The 13324-nt window shown below is 33.2% G+C and overlaps 1 protein-coding gene across 1 annotated transcript in view; it reads left to right on the forward strand.

The window, feature by feature from the left end:
* The window catches only part of LOC146141424 (uncharacterized), a 34988-nt gene that overhangs the window by 8360 nt on the left and 13304 nt on the right, over positions 1–13324 (forward strand). The window contains exons 5-19 of the mRNA XM_083390108.1: positions 2067–2231; positions 2988–3136; positions 4322–4454; positions 5177–5241; positions 5540–5617; positions 5974–6094; positions 6906–7052; positions 7773–7932; positions 8326–8450; positions 8794–8894; positions 9236–9356; positions 9877–9993; positions 10986–11129; positions 11728–11880; positions 12705–12869. Coding sequence (XP_083246234.1) covers positions 2067–2231; positions 2988–3136; positions 4322–4454; positions 5177–5241; positions 5540–5617; positions 5974–6094; positions 6906–7052; positions 7773–7932; positions 8326–8450; positions 8794–8894; positions 9236–9356; positions 9877–9993; positions 10986–11129; positions 11728–11880; positions 12705–12869 — 1944 coding nt within the window. The remainder of the gene's footprint in view (positions 1–2066; positions 2232–2987; positions 3137–4321; positions 4455–5176; positions 5242–5539; positions 5618–5973; positions 6095–6905; positions 7053–7772; positions 7933–8325; positions 8451–8793; positions 8895–9235; positions 9357–9876; positions 9994–10985; positions 11130–11727; positions 11881–12704; positions 12870–13324) is intronic.

The raw sequence follows: 13324 nt of genomic DNA on the forward strand, positions 1-13324 counted from the left end.
GTAATACCAACATTAGTGATACCAACACTAGTAATACCAACACTAGTAATACCAACACTAGTAATACCAACACTAGTAATACCAACATTAGTAATACCAACACTAGTAATACCAACATTAGTAATACCAACACTAGTAATACCAACATTAATAATACCAACATTAGTGATACCAACATTAGTGATACCAACATTAGTGATACCAACACTAGTAATACCAACACTAGTAATACCAACACTAGTAATACCAACACTAGTAATACCAACATTAGTAATACCAACATTAATAATACCAACATTAGTAATACCAACATTAGTAATACCAACACTAGTAATACCAACACTAGTAATACCAACATTAGTAATACCAACACTAGTAATACCAACACTAGTAATACCAACACTAGTAATACCAACATAAGTAATACCAACATTAGTAATACCAACATTAGTAATACCAACACTAGTAATACCAACACTAGTAATACCAACACTAGTAACACCAACACTAGTAATACCAACATTAGTAATACCAACATTAATAATACCAACATTAGTAATACCAACATTAGTAATACCAACACTAGTAATACCAACACTAGTAATACCAACATTAGTAATACCAACACTAGTAATACCAACACTAGTAATACCAACACTAGTAATACCAACATTAGTAATACCAACATTAGTAATACCAACATTAGTAATACCAACATTAGTAATACCAACATTAGTAATACCAACATTAGTAATACCAACACTAGTAATACCAACATTAGTAATACCAACACTAGTAATACCAACATTAGAAATACCAACACTAGTAATACCAACATTAGTAATACCAACATTAGTAATACCAACATTAGTAATACCAACACTAGTAATACCAACACTAGTAATACCAACATTAGTAATACCAACATTAGTGATACCAACACTAGTAATACCAACACTAGTAATACCAACATTAGTAATACCAACATTAGTAATACCAACACTAGTAATACCAACACTAGTAATACCAACACTAGTAATACCAACATTAGTGATACCAACACTAGTAATACCAACACTAGTAATACCAACACTAGTAATACCAACACTAGTAATACCAACATTAGTAATACCAACACTAGTAATACCAACATTAGTAATACCAACACTAGTAATACCAACATTAATAATACCAACATTAGTAATACCAACATTAGTGATACCAACATTAGTGATACCAACACTAGTAATACCAACACTAGTAATACCAACACTAGTAATACCAACACTAGTAATACCAACATTAGTAATACCAACATTAATAATACCAACATTAGTAATACCAACATTAGTAATACCAACACTAGTAATACCAACACTAGTAATACCAACATTAGTAATACCAACATTAGTAATACCAACATTAGTAATACCAACACTAGTAATACCAACACTAGTAATACCAACATTAGTAATACCAACATTAGTGATACCAACACTAGTAATACCAACACTAGTAATACCAACACTAGTAATACCAACACTAGTAATACCAACATTAGTAATACCAACACTAGTAATACCAACATTAGTAATACCAACACTAGTAATACCAACATTAATAATACCAACATTAGTAATACCAACATTAGTGATACCAACATTAGTGATACCAACACTAGTAATACCAACACTAGTAATACCAACACTAGTAATACCAACACTAGTAATACCAACATTAGTAATACCAACATTAATAATACCAACATTAGTAATACCAACATTAGTAATACCAACACTAGTAATACCAACACTAGTAATACCAACATTAGTAATACCAACACTAGTAATACCAACACTAGTAATACCAACACTAGTAATACCAACATTAGTAATACCAACATTAGTAATACCAACATTAGTAATACCAACACTAGTAATACCAACACTAGTAATATCAACATTTTCGGGGCGAAGATATGCCAGATGTTATATTGCATATAAATTAAGAAGGCTTCATTAACAACCAGTATATTGTTTCTTTATTCCTTTACTGTTTATTAACAGACGAGGTTTCGCACTCGGTGCTTTCCCCCAACCGATCATCGCACTCGATCCCAAACCTTGATTACGTCACTCGTTACAACGTCGCCATACGCGCCATACCGAGGGGTGACGTCACTAGCAATGACGTCATGGTGACAAAGTGCGTCCAACTGACCGGCGAAGGACGTGAGTTTGAAATACTTTGCTCTTTGGTTGTTCAAAAATAAGTCTATTGTAATTTTTCTAAATTAACTGCCGCATTTTGTATTCAACTGTACCTGGTACATATTTAAACAAACGTAAATTCATTCATTAAGGTTCTGTATATTTTTTATTTTTATTAAAAATAGGAGCTTGAATCACCAGATATGTAAATTTCTTGACAAAAAGTTTAATAGACGATCCGTAAATTACCTTTTTTTAAGTGCTATTTACTAACAACTTTATTTAAAAGTAGGTATGTACGATAATATCGGATCGGATCCCGATACCAAAGTGGTAGTATCGGTACTCGTCCGATAATATCGGAGTCGATACACGATACCAAGTGGTAGTATCGGTACTCTTCCGATGCTAGGGTGGCTTGAGCCATGCTAATACAGCGTTTACTAACTTAAGGGTAATTGATCACACAAAAGGTTAACTGGGGGTAAATAAATGTTCTAATTCTCAAAGCAAATTTCGTCAAATAACCTGCAAAAAATCCCTTTGAACGTTTAAATCCAACTTTGCTTGTTTACAGCAGTGTGGTCATTTGTATTGGATCGCGGTAGCTTTTGTCCAAAATATCGGCATCGGAATAAATCTTTAATCGAAAATGCAGAAAACGTAGATGGAAAGGTTTTAAGTAAATTTATTTAATCACGGGGTTAACCTAATGCATTTTTGGCCTAATACGTTCGTCGAACGCTTTGTTCCTAGTTCACCATTGTTACGTCACAGGTTCTTCCCCGCCCCTCAATGTTACGGTTGAGGTCATATCAAGGTCAAAGGTCATGGTCCGTTGGCGCCGACCGAAGGTCACTAACTCAAGGTCAATCAAGAATTACGTCATTCAGTATTCAAAGTACAAAATTAAACGAGTAACTGAGGTAAGAGTTATTGTTTTGTTTTTTGAAAATGCTTCTATAATTTTTTTTTTAAATATGTTTTTTTAAATGTTTTTTAAATATGTTTTTTAAATGTTTTTTTTAATGTTTTTTTTTTAATGTTTTTTTTTTCATGTTTTATTTCAAGTTTTTGAAAAATGGTTATTGAAACTGTATTTTAAAACTGGTTTTAAACAGTTTTTTTTTAAATATATTTAAAATGTTTTTTTTTAAATGTTTTTTTTTAATGTTTACCGAAACTGTTTTCTAAAAATGTGCTATGAAAATATGTTTTGAAAATGTTTTTTAAATTTATTTTTGTAAATATTTTTAATCTCAATTTTCAATAGGAAATAGACATTGACAATGCAAGTCCAACGAGGTTTGTTAAAAAAATAACGAGCCATTTCTTTAAAAGTAGCCTATTTCGTCTCTTTGTATACAAAGCAACCTGGAAAAGTAACGCTTATAATATTTGTGATGTTGCACTGAATGTGTGATGTTCGAAATTAACTTAAACCTTGCAAAAAATGTCAACCCCATTTCTGATCAGTAACAACACAATAAGAAAAAGCTCATATCACTGTTGTAAATATATACCGTTTTGGTGTTTATTCAAAATTTGTAAATATGCTTTTTCCAACATCTTTATAAGTATAATAAATATAAATCCTTCTGGTATTACCAGAATACTATGCCTGGTAGCAACAGCATATCTATTTATCTTCAAAAGTGTCTGCGTTTGGCCTTAATGCTGTTATTTTGAAATATTAAAAAAGCCTATACTTATTATAATAATACCTATATATAGTTGGGTACACTATGCACGGATCTGTAATGTAGCTTGATAATAAATTGCAAAGCCAAAACATTAACTGAAGATGATAGAAGCTCGTATCGAAACCTGTTAATCAAGATGATGTCGATCTACTATGGCTTATTATGATAATGATATTGTAAAACTTATAATTATGGTTTCCGATATGGGATTAGTGCGTCGTAGAAAATTCTCTGGGTATAGTTTTCTACACACAAGACTTTCTTCTTGAAATGGAAAGTTTATTGTTCGTTTTTGTGTGAAAACAGAACCTTAAAATCAAGCCACCATACATTTCAGAAGAATTTTCCAACAATTTCTTATGACGCCTTTGCTTTAGCTTTTCCCCTTTAACCTCAATTTAACCTCAGGTCAAAATTCAAGGGGGTCGTTACCGGGGTTACGTGGAAGGTTTGACGTCACACAGGATCTACCAGTTCAGAGTCGCGGCAGAAAATTCAAAAGTTCTCGGGAAGTTTTCGGATTGGATTGTTTTGCCGCTAGGTGAGACAAACGTAATTGTACGGAAATATAGTTTTTTTATTTCAAACATAATTAATCTCCAGGTATTTTTATTTTGTTACAAACTTTTAAAACTAAAAATAAATTAAAAAAAATATCATTTTGTTATTCAAGAAAAATTGATCTTTAACATTATGTTTTATTACCTGTTATAAACTTTTACAACTAAAAAATATAAAATTAAAAAAAAACTTTATTTTTGTTATTCAAAATATAAAATCGTCCATTTTTAAAATAAATTTGGGTAAGACAAAGTTATTTGTACGAAAATATAATTTTGTTTAAAAAATAAATTTTTTGATATTAGAATGTTTGATATAAAAATATTTTATTTTTCATGAAAAAAATTTAATTTAAAAAAACAAACATGTTAAACTTAAACGTTCACTATATTTTCTGTAAGATTATTTTTTACGTAAAAGCATCTTTTTAGTGTTGCTGAGGTCAAATTATTAAACTGATTAATTGACAAATATGCTTGAATACAAAACATTTTAGGCTTTAGATTGGACTTAAGTCTATTGTCGGTCATTCAATGCACGTTTGGAAAATACATTTCGCGAAAAAATGTTCATTTTTTTATGTTAATAAAATTATTAATATTTGTGTATATCAAATTATTAATATTTGTGTAAAAGCGCCATTTTCGTGAAACTGCTGTTAAAAATTATTTTGACTAAAACGTTTTTATTATTAATTCCCAGACGCGAAAACTGTCACTTTTTCTGTGATCCACAAATTCGAGGATGCAGCCAAGTTTCAGAACATGGTCAGTGCAAATGTGAATAATTTTGTTATAATTTCATCGCTATATAACAGTTCAGATAAGTTAAACGAGTCATTTTGGCCATTTTTGCCTCATATTTCTTTCCTTTTGGTTTTAATTAGAAATATTGAATAATTATACATTTCTAAACATAGCATGTCACAATTTTTCAATTTTAAACGTCCTATTTTGGATGAATTGATTACCTACAGTTTAAAGATTTTTGTGTGCCTTAAGTTAAGTTTTCCATACTGACTTCTTATGTTCGTTTGTTTAATCATTGATGACGTAACAATTGCAGATACAGCGCATTATGCCGTTGGCCTACCTGAGCTACACAAAGATCAACCAGACTCGAATAAGAAACGGAAATGCGAAGGTAAAAATGTTTTTAGTTTTAATCTTTGTTGCCACATAGTGAGTTGGAAACAGTTTGTTTAGATATAAAAACTATATTGGCTTCTATGAGAAAATCGTTAGTATCTAGAAACACAAAAAATACAATTAAATGCAATGAAAGTACAAGTCAAATGCTTTTCAAATAAAAAAAACTTAATTTTTTTGCAGTTTTGTTCTCGCCTGGGATGTGCAACTATAAGTAACAAGGCAGACTCTTTAATTCTTAAATAAAATTGTATGTTTTTTTGCCAGATTTTTTAAATTAGAAATCTGAAATCACGTTGTTGAGATCCAAAGTGTAAGGTTATTTTACTCCCTAATATTTTATCATTCCAGATCTATTATGACCTCAGCTTTAAGACAAGCGTAAATATGACGAAACAAAAGATCCAGAACCAATTCGAACTTAGCTGGGTGAAGAAGGCGATGAGTTTTGTCAGCAGAGTCAAAGTTTACGGTGAGTGACCTTGAAAGGTGACTTTGAAAGGTGACCTAGGAAAGTGACCTTGGAAAGTGACCTTCAAAAGTAAGCTTGAAAAGTGACCTTGAAATCTGAACCTGAAATGTGACTTTGAAATGTGACCTTGAAAAGTGACCTTGAAAAGTGACCTTGAAATATGACCCTGAAATGTGACCTTAAAAAGTGATCTTAAAAAGTGACTTGGGAAAGTGATCTTAAAAAGTAACTTTGAAAAGTGACCTTGGAAAGTGACCTTGAAAAATGACCACAAAAAGTGACCGTAAAATGTGACCTTGTAATGTGACCTTGAAGGAAAGTAGGACAAGGAATATTTAGAAATTTAAAATTAGTTAAATCTTAGAAAGCGGTTTAAACTAAATCAATTCATGATAAACTAATACTTTTAAATTACATTCTGGTTTATTTAATATGTATCTTCAAATCGTAAAACATGTAATTCAAGGTCAAAGTTCACGATAAATGACCTTGAAAAGTGACTTGAAAGATGACGTTTACCTCTTTCTAACAGGTTTAACCGTAAAACCGCTTGAAAACACGCACGTAGTAACGGAATAATATGTGATTTAAATTTGATGGAAACGGGAAGAAATCACTCTTTCAGGGTGAAAGTTGGAGAAATGATTTAAAACCGGCTCAATCACATTTCAAAATTAATTGTTTATTGTTTTACTCAAAATCACATCTAATAGTAACGGTATTAGTTCGCAGAACGCGTTTAAAGCGGGATACCTCACTGAAACCAATTTTCGCGCCATTTTTGAATTTCAAACCGTTTTTATTATTCCAGACCTGCAGAGTTGCCCGGGCACGTGTTCGCCGCGCGCCAGTTGCCATGCCGACGGGGGCACGTACCGTTGTGAGTGTAAAGAGGGTCTGATCGATGTTGGGGCGATGGGCTACAAGTTTCCGGGGATCGACTGTCAGCCAAACACAGGTGGGTGATAGAGGTGAAACTGGGGCAAAAATGAGGTACAAATAAGGTAAAATGGGGTAAAAATTGGTAAAACGGGTAAGAAAGCCAAACACAGGTGGGTGAATCTTTAGAATGGGTGAAGATGAGTAAAAATAAGTTGAAATGGTAAAAAGGGGTGACCAAGTGGTAAAAATAGTTGAAATGGGTGAAAATAGGTTACGTAGGTAAAAACTGGTGGAAAAATTTGTTAAAACAGGGTAAGAATTAGTTAAAATAAAGATAAAATGGGTGAAAATGAGTTAAAATGGGTGAAAATGAGTTAAAATGTATGGAAATTGGTTAATATGGGGAAAAATGGGTGAAAATGACTAAAAATGGGCTCTTGATCAGCTTGTGTATTTTACTTTTGATGACGTTTAGTTTAAGTGGGCGTGGCAAAGGCGGGGCTGTGAAAGACTTGGACGCCGAGGTTGCAGAAAACAACACCGCTCAGTTTTGAAAAACCTGAAAGAAATACCTTTTGACGTTTAAATTTCACCTTTCTGTTTGTTTGGTAATGACGTCATTGGTATCGGATAAAATCGCGACTTTTTGTCCAAAATATCGGGTATCGGAACAAAACGTCAATTATCGGACATTCTTAGTTACAACTCATGCTTGGCATCTATTCACAAATTCCCCTGATGTAACATTATAAGGTAAAACCCCTACCTGTGATTCCCCTCGTTTATTACGTCACAGAGGCTCCCCGCCAGGTGAAGGTTGACGTCACGGGCCCGAACAGCGCGATGTTGACCTTCAGACGACCTCTAAAGAAGAGCGGAAGCCTCACGGGATTCAACTTCGAATGGAGAAGTTTGTCGGGGTCCAATCCACCTAGTGGCGAAAGCGAGATGACAAGGTGATTGTGACGTCATTATAAAGTCATATTTGTTGGGGTTTATAGAATTTTTACTATTTTGATTTTACCCACAGTGATTTCGTCTTTCTTATTTTAACCTGTAGTAACCCCACCTCGACCCTTTTAAACTGTAGTAACCCCACTTTATTTATTAAACCTGTAGTAACCCCAATGTATTCATATTAATCTGTAGTAACCCCACTCTATTGATTTAACCTGTAGTAACCTTACCTTATTCTTCTAAACTGTAGTAACCTCTCTTTATTCATTTTAACCCGCAGTAACCCATAATAAATATTTTAACCTGTAGCAACCTTGAAGTAACCTTTTAACCTGTAGTAACCCACGACCCGTTTTAACCCTTATTAACCCCACTATTCGTTTTAACCCCAGGTCGAGTTTCCTGAACAAGCACGAGATCGACGGGTTGCCAAGTAACTCTGTTGTCGAGTTTCGAGTTCGAGCGACCACAACTCTTAAACCTGGGGTCTGGTCAGCTTGGAAGCGAGTAACTACACGTGAGTTCGACTTTAACTTCAACGAGTAAAATATTATTATCTACTCAACTCTTAATAGAATAACAAAAAATAATAACGCCGAAGTAAATTTTAACATAAAAACCCATAAATAATTGCCTTAAACTGTTTTTAATTTTTGTTTTTTTACATTTCTATTGAATCGGCCATATTTTTATGCCCAAAGTCTACTTTTCGTAATAAACGATGCAGCATTTGACATCCCAGCAGCATAACATAACGATAACAACATACACACTAAGTGGAAATATCAAGCTATTTCCTTCAAAATTTTCTGCACAATTTGCCAATGTTTTGCTACATTTCAATTTTTTATATTTCTCAGTTGCTTACACGTATGACGTCACGTTTCGTTTTATCCTTGATGACGCAATCACCGATTACCAAGCTCGGCAAGAAGTAGCTCACCAGAAAATCAACGCTTACGTAAGTGTGACGTAATCATTACTCAATTTCAATGAAAGTATGAAAATCATTATATTCGATAAAATCTACATATTTCGATGTTGTTTGGCGATAGGTATTGAACATTTATACATGTTTGTTTTGAGATTGTCAATTACAAAACAAACATAGAGATGTCGGTTTTATTTATTGTTTGATACTTTTATTTGCTTTTCGGCCACTGGATTTAATGAAGGTTCTGCTGTAAGTTTTTTTATTAAATTTCATAATTAATAACTCGCCGTCCCATTTAGTCGCTTTTTGACGTAATCGTTACGTAAGTTGACAAAAAATCACTGTGACGTAACACCACATTAACTCAGATCACCCGGAAACTCCGATCGGTTCGCAAAATTGACGTCATCCAGCATTACGTCATTCGATCTGACTTCACCGGCGATGGAAGAGTTAAGGTTGTTCTCAGAGTCAATACGTCACCCCCAGGTACGCAACCTACGTATTGTATGACGTCACTAACTAAATCTACCTCTATTTATTTATGGAATGACGTCAAAAAAACAAATCGTCATTCATTTATAATCTGACGTCACTAACTCACTTGCTTTTATTTATGATGTGACGTCGGTAGATAAAGCGTCATCTAGGCATTATATGACGTAATCAATTAAAACGTCATCTACGTATAATATCACGTCACACCAACTAAATTGTCGCCCTGTATGTCATCTAAGCATATTATGACGTCAATAACTAAAATGTCATCTACGTACAATACAACGTCCCCGACCCAAAGTTTATATAATATGACGTCACTAGTTAGTACGTCACTTCTAAATGCTATGACGTCAAATTAGAGCTTTATATGCAAAATTTATTGACGTCATTATATTACACGACACGTTTTTGTAACATGACATCACCACGTAGCATATATGTCAATTACGACGTCACAGTCCACCCAAAATTCTTTCTATTGATGACGTCATAAATTACACAATCATAGGTGCGAAGCAGAACGGAGAGGATTTGATGAATTTGCTTCAGAAGGAGTTTGAAAAAATGTTGCGCACTTTTGACCCAAGTTTGGGGCAAATCGATGGATCTTCTGTTCTGGTTGTTGGTGAGTGTTTGTGGATATTTCAATCATAAGTCTCAATCTTGTGTATTGTAGACGAGTTAACGTTATATAACGTACATTTCAAGCAGCAGGTTTAATTCTTAGATCAGACTAGATTTTTGTTTTAACTTTTACATTTGTTACAATCACTAACCTTTATTCCTGAAAATAGCATTTTGTTTCGTTTTTTTATTTATTTATTTTTTTTGATGTTTTTTATGCAAAATATGGCTTAGAATGAAATGATTTTACCGATTTTAAAGATTTAATGTTTTTTTGATGCCAATACTGCGACTGGGATTTGACCTGCTATTTATTGGAAATGACTTGACTTGGGCCTAAAGTTTTAAAAAAAGTACTTGCCTTGACTTAAGTGAAGTAAAAACGATTTGCTTTCAATATGTTGCGTTTTGTTAATTTTTGAGTTGAGTTATTGCTTATCATCATACGAGTTTACCAACTTTTAAAGTTTAATGTTTGATTTTGTATCAATGTCTTGACTTAAGTTGACTTTCACTAATAATGACTCGGCTGGACTTTTGATTGAGTTTTGGCCAGATTTACCAATTTTATTATTTTAACGTTTTCTTTTTATATCAATACATTACTTGGAACTGATTAATATTAGCTTGACTGGGACTTGTCCGGTTACTTTTTGAAAAATACCTGATCTGGACTTTAATTAGTTTACAAATGACTTGACTAGCCCTAGAGAATTTTTCAAAATGACTTGTTTACATAGCGGTACTGCACTTGTTCAAAATACATTTTGTAGTTGAAAACCACAAGAACTAGCCTTCACAGCAAATAAATCTAACATATTTACTGTGTTTGGATGTTGACGACTTCAAATGTATTGGCTTGGAATTAAGTGATTTGCAAATGATTCGACTGGGAGTTGAATTATTTTCAAATCACTTGAATTGCATTTTATTGATTTGGGGTCTTGGAGGTGTTCAACACAGTTGATAATTTAACATATTCACTTTGTTTAGATGTTGATGAATGTGGAACAGTGTTGGACGATTGTAATGGAAACAGGTGTGTTAACGACATCGGAACTTTCGAATGCAAATGCCCACATGGAAATGCAGATGTTAGCAAGGACTATTACCTACTGCCTGGGAGGGAATGCCTGCGTAAGTATGGGGCTTAACACAGGATGAACTTATTTAATGGAAGCGGCGCGTCGTTAGCCAAAAAAGGAATAAAAAAATTGGTTTAAAATTAAAAAGGGTAATTTGGAAACATCTGATAAATTATTTTGAAACATTTTTAAAATTTATTTTGGGCATTTTAAAAACTTTTGAAACATTTAATTTTATTTCTTATCAAACTAAAAAAGCGAAGATACTCTAATTTTATTTCCATTCAAATAAGAAAAACTTAAATGCTTTAATTTGAATTCTAATCAAATTAAAAAAATTAATGATTTCTGCGAAATTCGAATATAAATGCCTTTCCTGGCCCATTTTTTACCAAATTAACGCATTTTTTTCGCGCATGGACTTCAGTTACATTTTTTTCGCACGAGCTTCTAGAAAACAGCCTATATTTTTTTCTCATTGTTACCACAAATTATCATTCACGTTTTGACGTCGCCAAAACATTTCTTCTAGTTTCTAAAATACAAACTTTAGTTTCGTTCTAACGATAACAAGCAGAGTTAGAAAGGATTGTGGCGTCAATTAACCATTCTAGTAGCCCAATACTCAATGTACCGACCTCTGGTGTTAGGTTTTGACCCTCCCCCAAACCTGGTGGTTTCCCTCCAAGACCCCCGGACCATCAGGCTCAATTGGGGCATTCCCCCCGATATGCAGAAGGAACGACTGAAGTTTTGGTTCGTGGTTGAACATCGCATCAAGAACAACAAAACATCTACAAAAAGTAAGTTGAACGTAAATAAGAATAAAAAATTGACCAAATTTTAAAAGAACATGCGAAATAAACATAAAATTGGAATAAAAGGTTATTTTATCTTTGAAAATCAGATGAACAACAACAAATCATCTGCAAAAAGTAAGTGTTTTGTTAAAAAGGCAAGTAATTTAAAACAACAGCCTAAAAGCGCAAGTTTTTATATTTTTGTTTGTAAACAAGTACCACTGTTGTAAAGAAATGATTGTAAAATGACTTAAATTGCAGTAAACTTGTTAATAAAACAAATTAATTCCTAGTCAAGTCGTTTAAAAAATAACGTAAATCGAAGAAAGGGTATTTTCAACGAAAAAAGGTCCCATTCCAAGTCTTAATGACGCCAGTCTACCTCTAGTCACAGCGTTAGCATCAAAAGTTAATACTAAACTTCTAAAAATGGTGAACACATTACATTCGGGAGAATATTTCTCAAAGAAAGCACAACAAACGAATAGCTACCTAGTTAAACTTATGACATTTACTTTTTGGCTTAAATAACCTAACTTTACTCGAAAGTATTCATTTAAGCACCTTTATATACGTAGAATCATCTTTATAACTGACTTAAGTCTAAGTCAAGTCAATTTGCCCCAATTGCTTCGGTCAGGTGTAGTCTTTTTCCAAACTACTTAAGTCAAGTTAAGTCATTTCGCAAAATACTATTAACTAACTTTAGCCCTTACAACAGTTGTAATTATTTAAAGTGTTCAAAAAGACTTTGTCCAAAAGACAAGATCATTTTGGTCATTTTTCATGTCCCAAGGTCAAAGTTGTCACGTTATTTATGTCCCAAGGTCAAAAGGTCGTGATGACCCCTTCCATGAACTTCACACGTCACGGTTTCGTGATGAGCGCAGTGATCCGTGACCTGCTCATGAACGTCGAGTATGAATGCAGAGTTGCGGCCGCCAACAACAATGGCGCCGGGATGTTCTCACAATGGATGACAATCACCACAAGTATGACGTCATAGGAACATTTTAAGGGCATTGTGTACTTGTTTCGTCATTTCGATTTGTTTTCACAATGGGTCGCGATCACTACAAGTATGACGTCATAGTGGGGACACAAAATGACATTGTGACCAGACTTGGACAACTAGATTTATTTTGGATTTTTTAAATTAGATTAGAATTACCGAATTTTTCAAAACCAAAATTTAACTAGAATTTTATTTATTATTTACATCCAATTACTTTAATCGCAAATTATTCTTATAAGAATGTAAATGGTAAATTTTTGCGTGCTAATTTTTATATGTTTAAGCATGGGCGTAAGCTTTCAAAATGTAAAAATCACCTGCAAATCGTTCCGACCAAAGATGCCGTTGGACAAAGTAACTTTTTGCTAAAATCCTTATTAGATTAGAACTAGAATTGGACAACACAAGAACTTCACGAATTAGATTAGAATC

Source organism: Ascidiella aspersa, chromosome 5 (assembly GCF_963924565.1).
Source record: "Ascidiella aspersa chromosome 5, kaAscAspe10.2, whole genome shotgun sequence".
In the NCBI taxonomy this organism is placed as follows: domain Eukaryota; kingdom Metazoa; phylum Chordata; class Ascidiacea; order Phlebobranchia; family Ascidiidae; genus Ascidiella; species Ascidiella aspersa.